General features: G+C 42.3%; 1 protein-coding gene across 1 annotated transcript; it reads right to left on the bottom strand.

Moving 5' to 3' along the window:
• Window positions 1-4,109: 4,109 nt before the first annotated feature.
• Window positions 4,110-6,827, bottom strand: LOC139460457 (uncharacterized). The gene is made up of 2 exons (XM_071241943.1): window positions 6,740-6,827; window positions 4,110-5,099 (listed from the first exon to the last, which is right to left on the bottom strand). The coding sequence occupies exon 2, from the start codon at window positions 5,058-5,060 to the stop codon at window positions 4,383-4,385; it is 678 nt and encodes a 225-aa protein (XP_071098044.1). The 5' UTR covers window positions 5,061-5,099; window positions 6,740-6,827; the 3' UTR covers window positions 4,110-4,382.
• Window positions 6,828-12,328: the final 5,501 nt, after the last annotated feature.

Here is a 12,328-nt window from a genome sequence, read left to right as displayed (position 1 = left end):
CCCTCCCACGTAATATGACTGACCCCCACTAACGATATCCCCCGCCCCAATCCTTACAGACGTATTCCCCGGGGACAATGGGACGACATGAGTATTGCTGGGAGGGGGTGTACGAGTGATTCTCAATATACTTGTACAATAGGGCTGCAAAGGCGATACTTATATTCTTGGGAATGAATTGGAGTGGATAGATAGGCGAGCGTTTGTATCGGTTGTCGATGACGAAGATAATACATCTGCTTTATATAATGGATTCCATTTATCCCATACCAACTCACCCCAGATGTAATTGTGAGTTAATTATTCAAAACATGTACAATTCATACAATCAATACATTTGTTCTTTACAAGGGGGTTTCTGATGATACAAGTCAATCAGGGATCAGGTTGATTGATTTGTACATAATACAATGTACAAAAATATAATGTTCTGGGAAAAATACAAATCTACAATTCAATGATTTATTGTATGAAGTCACAATGGCCCCTCTACGTTGAGGCATGGCTCTGACTTTAGCCAAGAAGTTGGAGCCGTTTTAATCTGCAATTTGGCGTGTATGTAATTCAGAATTGTCGGCCTCGTTCATGCTAGTTACAGAACCGAGTGATGGCTCTGACTTAAATCGTGTTATGGATGTATGTTGCCTCTTTAAATATGCATAATGACATATACATGCGTCAGTTTGGCGAAAACGTTCAGAATGCCCAGTGAATGACTGGCTCAGAATCAACTACAAGAACAACAGTGTGATGTCATCCCAATTGGTTGATATGCATGGATCAGTGAACGAGTGAGGGAGAAAGACCCACGCCGGTTGTAACAATATTCCAGTCAGAGTTTGGTCTTAAGCGGGACAAACAAACAAACAGTTAAACCACCCTTCTGCTCTATCAGTTTTCAATGGACTTTTGTCTGCCCGTTCAATGCGTGACTGAAAGGAGATTTAGCATGTCAAACGCCGTGCACAACTCACCGACCTAAGCTGAGATTATCTGATAGTCTTGGCTGCCACAAATATCAACGTATCTCTAAATACAGATTATGACAAGTTATTAGTCAAAGTTGATCGCATGTCCAGTCAACTTTTAAACAGTGTATGCACATTTAATTTTCCATCATGATGTGATTTTATGAGCGTTAGATAGATGGTGAGTGAGTGAGAATGGTTTTACGCCGCTTTTAGCAGTATTCCAGCAATATCACAGCGGGGGACACAATAAATGGGCTTCACACATTGTGCCCATTTTGAGAATCGAACCAACCCGGGTATTCGGCGCGACGACCGAACGCTTTAACTACAAGTCTATCCTACAGCCCCGGATGATATATGAAGTCACGCGTGGTTGGGGTGAATGAGAGAATGACTTGATTTTCACGCTCAAAAGCCATCAGACTTTGCTTCAATCAACTTTAAACGTGGAACAACCACCAACCTTTATTCACTCTAGGTGACCACCAGCGTTGGTAGATTTACAATTCGTTAAAATATAAGGTTATCAAATAACATATTTTAATCATAGGGGGCACGGGTGGCCCAGTCGTCTAAGGCGCCGCGATTCGCTGTGCAGAGTTGCGTCCCTTGGGCACGCCAGATACCTATGATTGTGGGTTCGAATCCCGGTTCACCCCGATTGGGATTGTTCACTAGCCAATATATTATAATTAGCAAATATCGCCGTTGGCGCTTATTAGAGCGGGGCGCTTATTACGTCGAATGCGGTATTACATTTCTATTCAGAAAATGTGTTATGCAGCAGCAGCAAGTGACATTGTAGGTGACCATTTCATATGTTTGAAAACTAATAAAGACAAGTGTATTTTTTTTATAAATTTTTTTTAGTTATTTACTTATTTATTTTAATTTTAACGGGTCGACCTATTTGTTTTCTTGATCGACCAGTCTATACTACACACACACACTAGGATTGGTGTTATGTAGACTGTATTGCTTTAAAATATTCGTGTTTTCCTGATGTTATACGTGACAAGTTTTCATAGCAGTCCTATTACTGCAAATGAATTAGTCTCAATCGTTTCATACTTGTTATAAACAGATTTCATACAGAACAAGGCGCCAGAATGAGATACATTGGTGACTAAAAATATATGTCCTTCAAGTCGTATTATTATGTTCAAATTTAACAATTGAATTAGGTTCTCAATTATACTTAAACATCAGGTATATTTGGACTGATGAAACCCTTTTAGTATATTTTAAAGATATTTTGTTTTGATAACCTTATTCCATTGGTGAAGTCGATTGTTCTCATTCGTTGGTTCTCTTAATGTGATGATGCAGATATAATAACGTTCAGATTGCCTCTGGGTAGGTGTATCAGGATCTGCTGATAGCCCTTGGCGTCTGTTGCATGACATCACACCCAGCAGTGACCCGGCTATATGACTTTAAATAATCAAATCTGAACCAGGCAATCCAGTGATCGATATTATTATCATATGTTATTTAACTCCGCACTTAGAGAAAGTTCAGCTATATGACGGCGGCCTGGAAATGATCGTGTCTGGACCAGACAACGCAATGATCGATGCTATGAACAATTGACTATTGTTTTATGCCGCACTAGGAATATTCCAGCTGTACGGCGGCGTCTTGTTAATGTCCGTTTCTGGACCAGACAATCCAGTGATTGGTATTACGAGAACGGTTCACGCTGTCTTGGTACGTCAACACTGACGGCTCAGCCTGACAACCCGGTGATTTAAATCGCATCCTACGATCAGACAAGCTCTGACCCGGAATCACCACGAATTCCTCGCAGTCCAATCAGACACTGCATCGTTACAGACGAGGACGCACATAGAGCTCACATCACATAGTTGATTGGTTGGTTTGTTGTTTAACGCCGCGCTCAGCAATATTCCAGCTATATTACGGCGGTCTGTAAATAATCGAGTCAGGACCAGCCGATCAAGTTATTAATATCATGAGAATACGATCCACGCAATTGGGATCAATGACATGCATCAACCAAGTCAGCAAGCCTGACCACCTGATCCTGTTAGTCGCCTCCTACAACATACATAGTCGCCTGTAACGGCAAGCATGGGTTGTTGAAGACCAATTCTACCCCCGGATCTTCACGTGCCAACATCACATATATGTGGGGGAATCGTGTATAGGTCTTCAGCATGTTTGCTCGAGAAGGCAACCCTCTGGCCCATGGTCGAAACATAGGCGCGGGGAAAAGGAAATTAGACATGCCATTCTGCACCATTACCCATGAAGGAAACTCTACAATAGCATTGCAACATTGGATAAAATATACACAGATTGTAAGTGCAAGAGTGTAACCAGTCTAGATTATATTTTATCCATCGAAACAGATTGAAATTCGAAGTAAAGGTAAAGTAGCTGTTTAAAATATACGAAGGGACCTCTTAAAATCAGCGGGACACCAGGTGTTCGCGAAAAAGGTAAACACGTCCTAACATACCGCAAGCACCGCCATTCACTCAAGAAAATCATTAAAGCATATGTTTGTAAAATATATTTTTTACGCTAAGATTCGACCATTCACTCAAGTCAGTACTATATTGAAGATTCTACCATTCAAGCAAGGCAGTCCTATATTGTAGCAAGCAATAGTGTATGCAAGGCGTATTTTGTCCCGATTCTGCTACTGCCTCTATTGTTTTATGGTTGCTTATAATGTATGAACAGAGCTATTCAACTGAATAGGAAATATAACAGCCAGTAGGACTTACTTTTAGGTAACGTACTGGCATTCCCTGTTGGAACTTGTCTTTCCAGTGTACCCTTAACATAATTGTCACAGCGTGTTTGCCCTTCACGCCAAATGGAATCTGTTTCGGCGTATAATCAAGACTGGTTACTCTCTTGCATTGACGTTTTAAATTTGCTTTGACTGGGTACATGTTTTTGATAATTTACATATCGACGTCATATGGCAGGAATGTTGCAACGTTCAACAAAAAAACAAAGACATTTCGGTAACCATTCTTTATTTCCAAATATGATATAAAAAAAACAATGAGTCAGTGAAGAAACTTATAAAATTAATTTTTACACAAACAAAACCATAGATGAAGCAGAATACATGCTGAACAGCAATCAAATTAACCGGTCATGTTTACATTGTGTAACTGTGTGACCTTGCCCATCGAATTAAAAGCACAGTCGGAAACACTGCAAGGATTGCTCTGGACCAAGTCTGAATGTTTTCAGATGGAAGTTTCTGTTTGTGTCTTTGTTGTTTAACACTGCACTCAGCAATATTTCAGGTCTTCAGAACCATAGAATCCAGAGATTGACGCCATGAGCATGAGTGCTCTCACGAAGGGTTCACCCAACAACGAACATTGGATTTGTTTGCTGGGTATACCTTTGCTCTCACCCGACCTATATATTCAGCACCAGCAGTGCGGCAATTAAGATCTTGATACTATTAGTCCCAGCTCCGAAGACACCTTCACCGCCACACTGGCAGGCCGGGGTTCCACAGAACTGCGGCACACACTTGGTGTTCCAAGTACACTGTGACGGGTTTTTCTTGTAGCAGCAGTCGACTGGGCAGTTGTCGGTAGTTTCTCCTGCATCACATACTCCGTTGTAACAGGTGTCCGGCATCCTAGAGACATCTAATGTGAAGTTTAACTCATTCACTCTGTATCGTTCTTCGCAGTAGTCCGTGAAACACTTAGTGAACACCCAACACGTTCCTACCACATCCAGTATAGGTGGAGGTTTGCATTTCACAGCTACCTGGGTCTGGCCATCACACCCTCCACAACGGTAGGAATCACGTTGTTTACCGTTCCCGCCGTCATACCCACCAGGTTTACAGTACGATTCCGTGGATGCTCGCTGGTAAGTACGCCCAGCGCAGTAGGGTTGAGGACCTTCATCCAAGTTGTTGCAACAGGTGTAAAAGTGGACCTTAGAAATTCCACCCATCCAGAAGTTCGAGCACTCTCCTTCCGGTGGATGATCTCCGGGCCTCCTATTGACCCGTACATGGCGAGGAGCTGATTGAACGCTGACCAGTACTGCAAGGACGATAACCGCCAATCCGACCATTGCTTATTGGTAATTTGGTACCAGGAACTGTCTTGTGAACTGAAGGATAATAACATGGTTCAAGTAATACTTATGTTTTATTTCATACATGATAATCGTAACCAGATATAATAATAATAACAACAACAATAATAATAATAATAATGATGATGATGATGATGATGATGATGATAAAGCGACGAAGCCATTACTATATCCAATAGAAATAGCTGCATAAAGCAGAGTCGATTGTACAATTCCGAACAAATCATGGGCAACGATAAGCAAAGAGAAGCGACAAAAAACACACACCCAAAATGTGTCCGGTGGGTGCCATTATTTGAGCCAGGCTTCCAAGTGTGTGGTGTTTTATTACAGCTCTCAGCTCTACTCTTTCGACAGCATCTCAACCAACATGTGTTAATTCATAGTTCATGTTATAATCAAAGAATTAAAGAAAATGTGATATCTGATGTTGGAATGATAACACCCAAGTTTGTGTTTGATTCAGGGAAGTATCAAGTAGTTCCGTGTTAGTTTATGTGTGATGGTAACCAGACATGCATGTGTTTTAACAAATATGAATACAAAACAACATACTGGCAATGAGCCGAGAATATTTTATGTTAGGTAAAGGTTATTTCGAGGTTAAATGTCGACACAGTGATCCAAGGCGTTTTACCAGAACCACAAATTTGCATGACTGGTGAATGTTAAACGCCTAAGACCTGCAACACGTCCGGCTTGACAGTCCACATGAAGCTGACATTACGTGTTTATGTAACTGGAATAGTGTTAAACCCATCCCGCTCACTCAACATTACGTGTTTATGTAACTGGAATAGTGTTAAACCCATCCCGCTCACTCAACATTACGTGTTTATGTAACTGGAATAGTGTTAAACCCATCCCGCTCACTCAACATTACGTGTTTATGTAACTGGAATAGTGTTAAACCCATCCCGCTCACTCAACATTAGGTGTCACATCTTTACTCTAACCTTGAACCTGGAAATGTTAAGTTGTAATTGGAACACGGTGTTGATTATTTACGGTAATGCTAGCTAGAAGGAAAGGACCACTTGTCTCTGGTCATTGAACACGGATGTTTGCCACCATTAAGGCTGAATCCTGGAAATTGAAATGACCTTGAGAGAAGTCCAGAGGTTATTGTGAAAGAGCGTAGATGATACGAAAGTGAAAGAAGGAAGATTTAAAAACAAGCCACGATATGCCGTATCTTTATAGTGTGCCTAGTTACATTACCCAATCATATTTCAATAAATAACTGAACGAATGAACGAATGAACGAACGAACCAACGAGCCAACCAACGAACGACCCAACGAACCAACAAACGAACCAACGAACAAATAAATACATAAATAAGGTTGCCAAACTAGGAGGATGTTATTGAAATGTGTACTAAGATCGTCGAGGAGGCAATGCACTGATGCTCACGTTGATTTACCACACGACAGAGTGAATATTTATCACAGTGTGACCCACGTGACTTTAGAATTTAATTGACATACTTATATACACGTACATATGTTAATAGGACCGCCTCCGTGGTATTGTGAGAGAGCGTCTGCTAAAACAAGGACTAGTCAGCGCGGAGTCAGTATACTGTGTCTGAGTGGGATAATCATGTTAAACTGCGGCATGGTATGTCGTCTTTTACAAGAGTGTAATACTTACATGATAATATGTTATCGTTCAACAATGTGTCCGTGGCGATGTGTGTCTGTTCAAAACATACTGATCACACAGTCCACGTAACTGCCGCTCTTCTCAGGGAGAAACACATCCGGAGAGTACACATATGTCCTGCATCTAGTCAAGTACAGGAAAGTTATGATGACCTTGTGCTACTTATAAGTTGTGAAATTATTACACGTCAGGCGTTAAATATACATTTTTTCATATCAGTTATAACAGGAGCACATTGCAGAAGTTTGCAAAACTCGGAGTTCTGATTATACAATCAAAACTTGATCAATGAAGTTTATTCAGCAAAATGGGCATTAAGGCAAGTTGTAAGTGTTATCTAACCCGAGTCCCTGATGTTGTGACAATCTACCCGAGTCCCTGATGCTGTGACAATCTACCCGTGTCCTTCGATGCTGTAACAATCTACCCGAGTCACCTGTTGCTGTGACAATCTACCCGAGGCTACTGATGCTGTGACAATCTGCTCATGTCCCTTGATGCTGCAACAATCTACCCGAGGCCCCTGATCCTGTGACAATCTACCCGAGTCCCTGATGCTGTGACAATCTACCCGTGTCCCTCGATGCTGAAACAATCTACCCGAGTCACCTGATGCTGTGACAATCTACCCGAGTCCCTGATACTGTGACAATCTACTAATGCCTCTTGATGCTGTAACAATTTACCCGAGGCCCCTGATGCTGTGACAATCTACCCGAGTCACCTGATGCTGTGACAATCTACCCGAGTCCCTGATACTGTGACAATCTGCTCATGCCCCTTGATGCTGTAACAATTTACCCGAGGCCCCTGATGATGTGACAATCTACCCGAGGCCCCTGATGCTGTGACAATCTGCTCATGTCCCTTGATGCTGTAACAATCTACCCGAGGCCCCTGATACTGTGAAAATCTACCCGAGGCCCCTGATAATGTAACAATCTACCCGAGTCTCCTGATACTCTGACAATCTACCCGAGGCTACTGATGCTGTGACAATCTGCTCATGTCCATTGATGCTACAACAATCTACCCGAGGCCCCTGATACTGTGACAATCTACACACGTCCCCTGATACTGTGACAATCTACCCGAGGCCCCTGATGCTGTGACAATCTACCCGAGTCTCCTGATGCTGTGACAATCTAACCGAGTCCTCTTATGATGTGACAATATGCTCATGTCCCTTGATGCTGTAACAGTATACCCGAATCCACTGATGCTGTGACAATCTACCCGAGTCCACTGATGTTGTGACAATCTACCCGAGTCCCCCGCTGCTGTGACAATCTACCCGAGACCACTGATAATGTGACAACCTACTCGATTCCCCCGCTGCTGTGACAATCTACCCGACTCTTTGATGCATTGACAATCTACCCGAGTCTCCTGATGCTGTAATAATCTACTCAAGTCCCCTGATGCAGTAATAATCTACTCGAGTCCCCTGGCACTGTAACAATCTACCCGAGTCTCCTGATGCTGTGATAATCTACCAGAGTCTCCTGATGCTGTGACAACCTACCCGAGTCTCCTGATACTGTGACAATCCACCCGATTCTCCCGATGCTGTGACAACCTACCAAAGTCCCCTGATAATGTAACAATCTATACCCGTCCCCTGATACTGTGACAACCCACTCGAGTCCACTGATGCTGTGACGATCTAACCTGGTCTCCGCCTGCTGTGACAATCTACCCGTGTCTCCTGATGCTGTGACAATCTAACCGAGTCTCCTGATGCTGTGACAATTTAACTGAATCTCCTGATGCTGTGACAACCTACCCAATTCCCCTGATAATGTAACAATCTATACCCGTCCCCTGATACTGTGACAACCAACTCGAGTCCACTGATGCTGTGACCATCTAACCTGGTCTCCGCCTGCTGTGACAATCTACCCGAGTCCTTGATGCATTGACAATTTGCCTGAGTCCCCTGATGCAGTAATAATCTACCCGAGTCCCCTGGCAATGTGACAATCTACCCAAGTCTCCTGATGCTGTGACAATCTAACGGAGTCTCCTGATGCATTGACAATCTACCCGAGTCCCCTGATGCTGTGACAATCTAACCGAGTCTCCTGATGCTGTGACAATCTAATCGAGTCTCCTGATGCTGTGACAATCTAACCGAGTCTCCTGATGCTGTGACAATCTACCCGTGTCTACTGATGCTGTGACAATCTAACCGAGTCTCCTGATGCTGTGACAATCTAACCGAGTCTCCTGATGTTGTGACAATCTAACCGAGTCTCGTGATGCTGTGACAACCTACCCGAGCTCCCTGATACTGTGGAAATCTATACCCGTCCCCCGCTGCTGAGACAATCTAACCTGGTCTCCGGCTGCTGTGACAATCATCCCGAGTCATTAATGCATTGACAATTTACCCGAGTCCACTGATGCTGTGACAATCTCCCCGAATCCTTGATGCTGTGACAACCTACCCGAGTCTCCTGATGCTAAGACAATCTACCCAAGTCTCCTGATGCTGTGACAATCATCCCGAGTCATTAATGCATTGAAAATTTATCCGTGTCCACTGATGCTGTGACAATCTCCCCGAATCCTTGATGCTGTGACAACCTACCCGAGTCTCCTGATGCTGTGACAATCTACCCGAGTCCCCCGCCGGTCTCTCACATTAACACTCACAATGACACATTTTCGGCACTCGGATAACAAATGTCACCATTTTTTAGACATGCTTTTGTTTAAAGAATATTTTGTGCAATACTTTTTTAAATGTTTAGTGGAGTTTTGTAGCTTGTGGAACATATGCATATAAACAACACAGGTCAGATATTCTATGACAAGCACTGTAACCGATCTCTCATTGTGACACTTTTTGTACCAAAATGACCAATTTCTGGCACTCGACTGACAAATGTCACTTTTAATAGACTTGCTGTATTTTAAAGAATTATTTGGTGCTATTAACTTTTGACTGATTAGTGGAATTTTGTAGTTTGTAGGAAACATAAAAACGATCAACACTGGTCGGATATTATATGACAAGCAAAGTCACCGGCCTTGACCCATTCTGTCTCAAAATGTCACATTTTTGGCACTCGGCCGACAAATGTCACTTTTTTCTAGACTTGCTGTAATTTAAAGAATATTTGGGTGCAATAACCTTTTGACTGTTAAGCCGAGTTTTGTAGTTTGTTGAAAATATTAAAATAATCAACAATGGTCGGATATTCTATGACAAGTTCATCAACTGGTCTCTCATCTTGACACATTCTGTCTCAAAATGGCACATTTTCGGCACTCGGTTGACAAATGGCGCCTTTTTCCAGACTTGCTGTATTTTAAAGAATATTTGGTGTTATAAATTTTTGACTGTTTAGTGGAGTTTTGTAGCTTTTGGAAAATATGTAGGTCTCATGTTAAATCTGCGGGTCAGGTGAATGTTTCATGTAAAACACACAAATGTCTCCGCTGTTCTGAAAGATGAATCCAGCATGAGCCACGCCCTTAGCTTCTTGATGCTCTTGTATTGACCCTGCAGATAAACTAGGTAGCTGACATTCAAGCTTGTTCGGTGATGAAATGACACAAACAGCATTTGTGCAAAGGTCTGGCATTCTGCTTTTAACTCAAGTGAAGTCAAGTATTTGACACTCTCAGCGACACTGTTCAAAACGAGAGACATTGCATCTTGCTTCTGCCCTCAAACCAGGAACCTGACTCGAATTAGTTCATGTGACGTATATACACTGGTTCTGCACTGATGGCTATATATATACTTGACATTAACGAGTAACAATGGCAGGAAAACGTACAGCAACGATAATGTAGTATTGCTGTCCTCAACTACATCGGCAGATTTTTACTGAACGATTAAACTTATAAAAATGTGCTTTTCTGCGGGGAGAATGGCTGCTACTAAACTCAAGCAGCAACACCTTTTCCATAATCATAATCACCCTAAAAGTTTAAGTTTCTAATATTTCCATGGAAATCGAAACGGGAAATTTAAAAAAAAATCAGAATCTTCAAACTAGCAAAAGGCACAAGTACTCATTGTGGTTAATGTGTGTAGCAAGTGTGGTGAAGCTAGGGTGCATGGTTCCAAAGTTATATGCCGTACAAAAGCTCGGACGGAAAGAAGGACTGACGGACGGAAGGACGGACGGAAGGACGGACGGACGGACGGAAGGACGGACAGATGGAACGCTATATATCGCCGATTTACTTCGTAAATGGGGGTATAATTATCCGAATATAATGTACCTCAATATGTGTTTATGAATCTTAATCAAGTTGTGATGATACCTTCTTCACAAGTTCCACCCGTCACAAACACACGTCAACACACCCCTGTGCAAATTCGAGAGTATATGATACACGTCAAACTAGGTAATTACAGCAGACAGCAGACACCCGAGAGGACGATGACATGTCGACATGATTGGTTTCGCTATGAAAGCTACCTAAGATTAATACCAGTAACTGATATATGGTAGCACTAGGTCACCTGATGCAATCGTGAAGTGCAAAGGTTGATAGCGAGAGGCGTAACTAGTTTTCACGTGGGTGGCGAGAAGGTAGAGTATGCAACAGTTGTCTCTGCGTTTCGGAGGTGAGTAATACTATGTAGAACAATAATACCCCTTTAATGACAATGACAATCATTATCGTTGATTTTAAGGTTATTGTAATGATAACAAATCCGAATTCTAGAACGAAATACAAAGTGTTTTCCAAATCCAAATGCGAGGAAAAGTTGTTGCTGTTTTTTCAGTCATTTTGACACTCACAGTCAGTTATGAGCAGGTTTAGTCGCTAGTATTCCTGTATTATTCATGTACATCCAACCTTTCAGAAACTCAACCAACAAAATGCCTCTACAAATATCAAGACTGACATATATACACCACAGGGGCATGTAAATCCAATTCTAATACAAAACCTTTCGTTGAGACCTCAACTCGCCGCTTTTAGTCATAGTTCAATCAGCACACGACAACATCTGAAATGCGTTTGTTGTAGTTCAAGCATTTGCTGTCGCTGAAAATCACCACAAATTCATAGGATTGCCACCCTATATTGACTAGTATATGTAACAAATAGCGTTATACAGCATATTTATGTAAACACGCTAATGTGTTGCAACATGTGGTCGTTCTTCACGGCCATTTACTTAGCCATTACCGATTATTCAGGGTTATGTCCAGCTGGTGTGCAGCAACATGTGGCTGTTCTTCACGACAATATACTTAGCCATTACCGATTATTCAGGGTTATGTCCAGCTGGTGTGTAGCAACATGTGGTCGTTCTTCACGGCCATTTACGTGGCATTACCGATTATTCAGGGTTATGTCCAGCTGGTGTATTGCCACATTTGGTCGTTCTTCACGGCGATTTACTTAGCCATTACCGATTATTCAGGGTTATGTCCAGCTGGTGTGTAGCAACATGTGGTCGTTCTTCACGGCCATTTACTTAGCCATTACCGATTATTCAGGGTTATGTCCAGCTGGTGTGTAGCAGCATGTGGTCGTTCTTCGTGGCAATATACTTAGCCATTACAGATTATTCAGGGTTATGTCCAGCTGATGTGTAGC

This window comes from Haliotis cracherodii, unplaced genomic scaffold (assembly GCF_022045235.1).
Source record: "Haliotis cracherodii isolate W230 unplaced genomic scaffold, xgHalCrac1.p SCAF_14, whole genome shotgun sequence".
Lineage (NCBI taxonomy): Eukaryota > Metazoa > Mollusca > Gastropoda > Lepetellida > Haliotidae > Haliotis > Haliotis cracherodii.
Note: the sequence above shows the minus strand (reverse complement) of the source record. Positions and strands in the feature narration are given on the sequence as shown.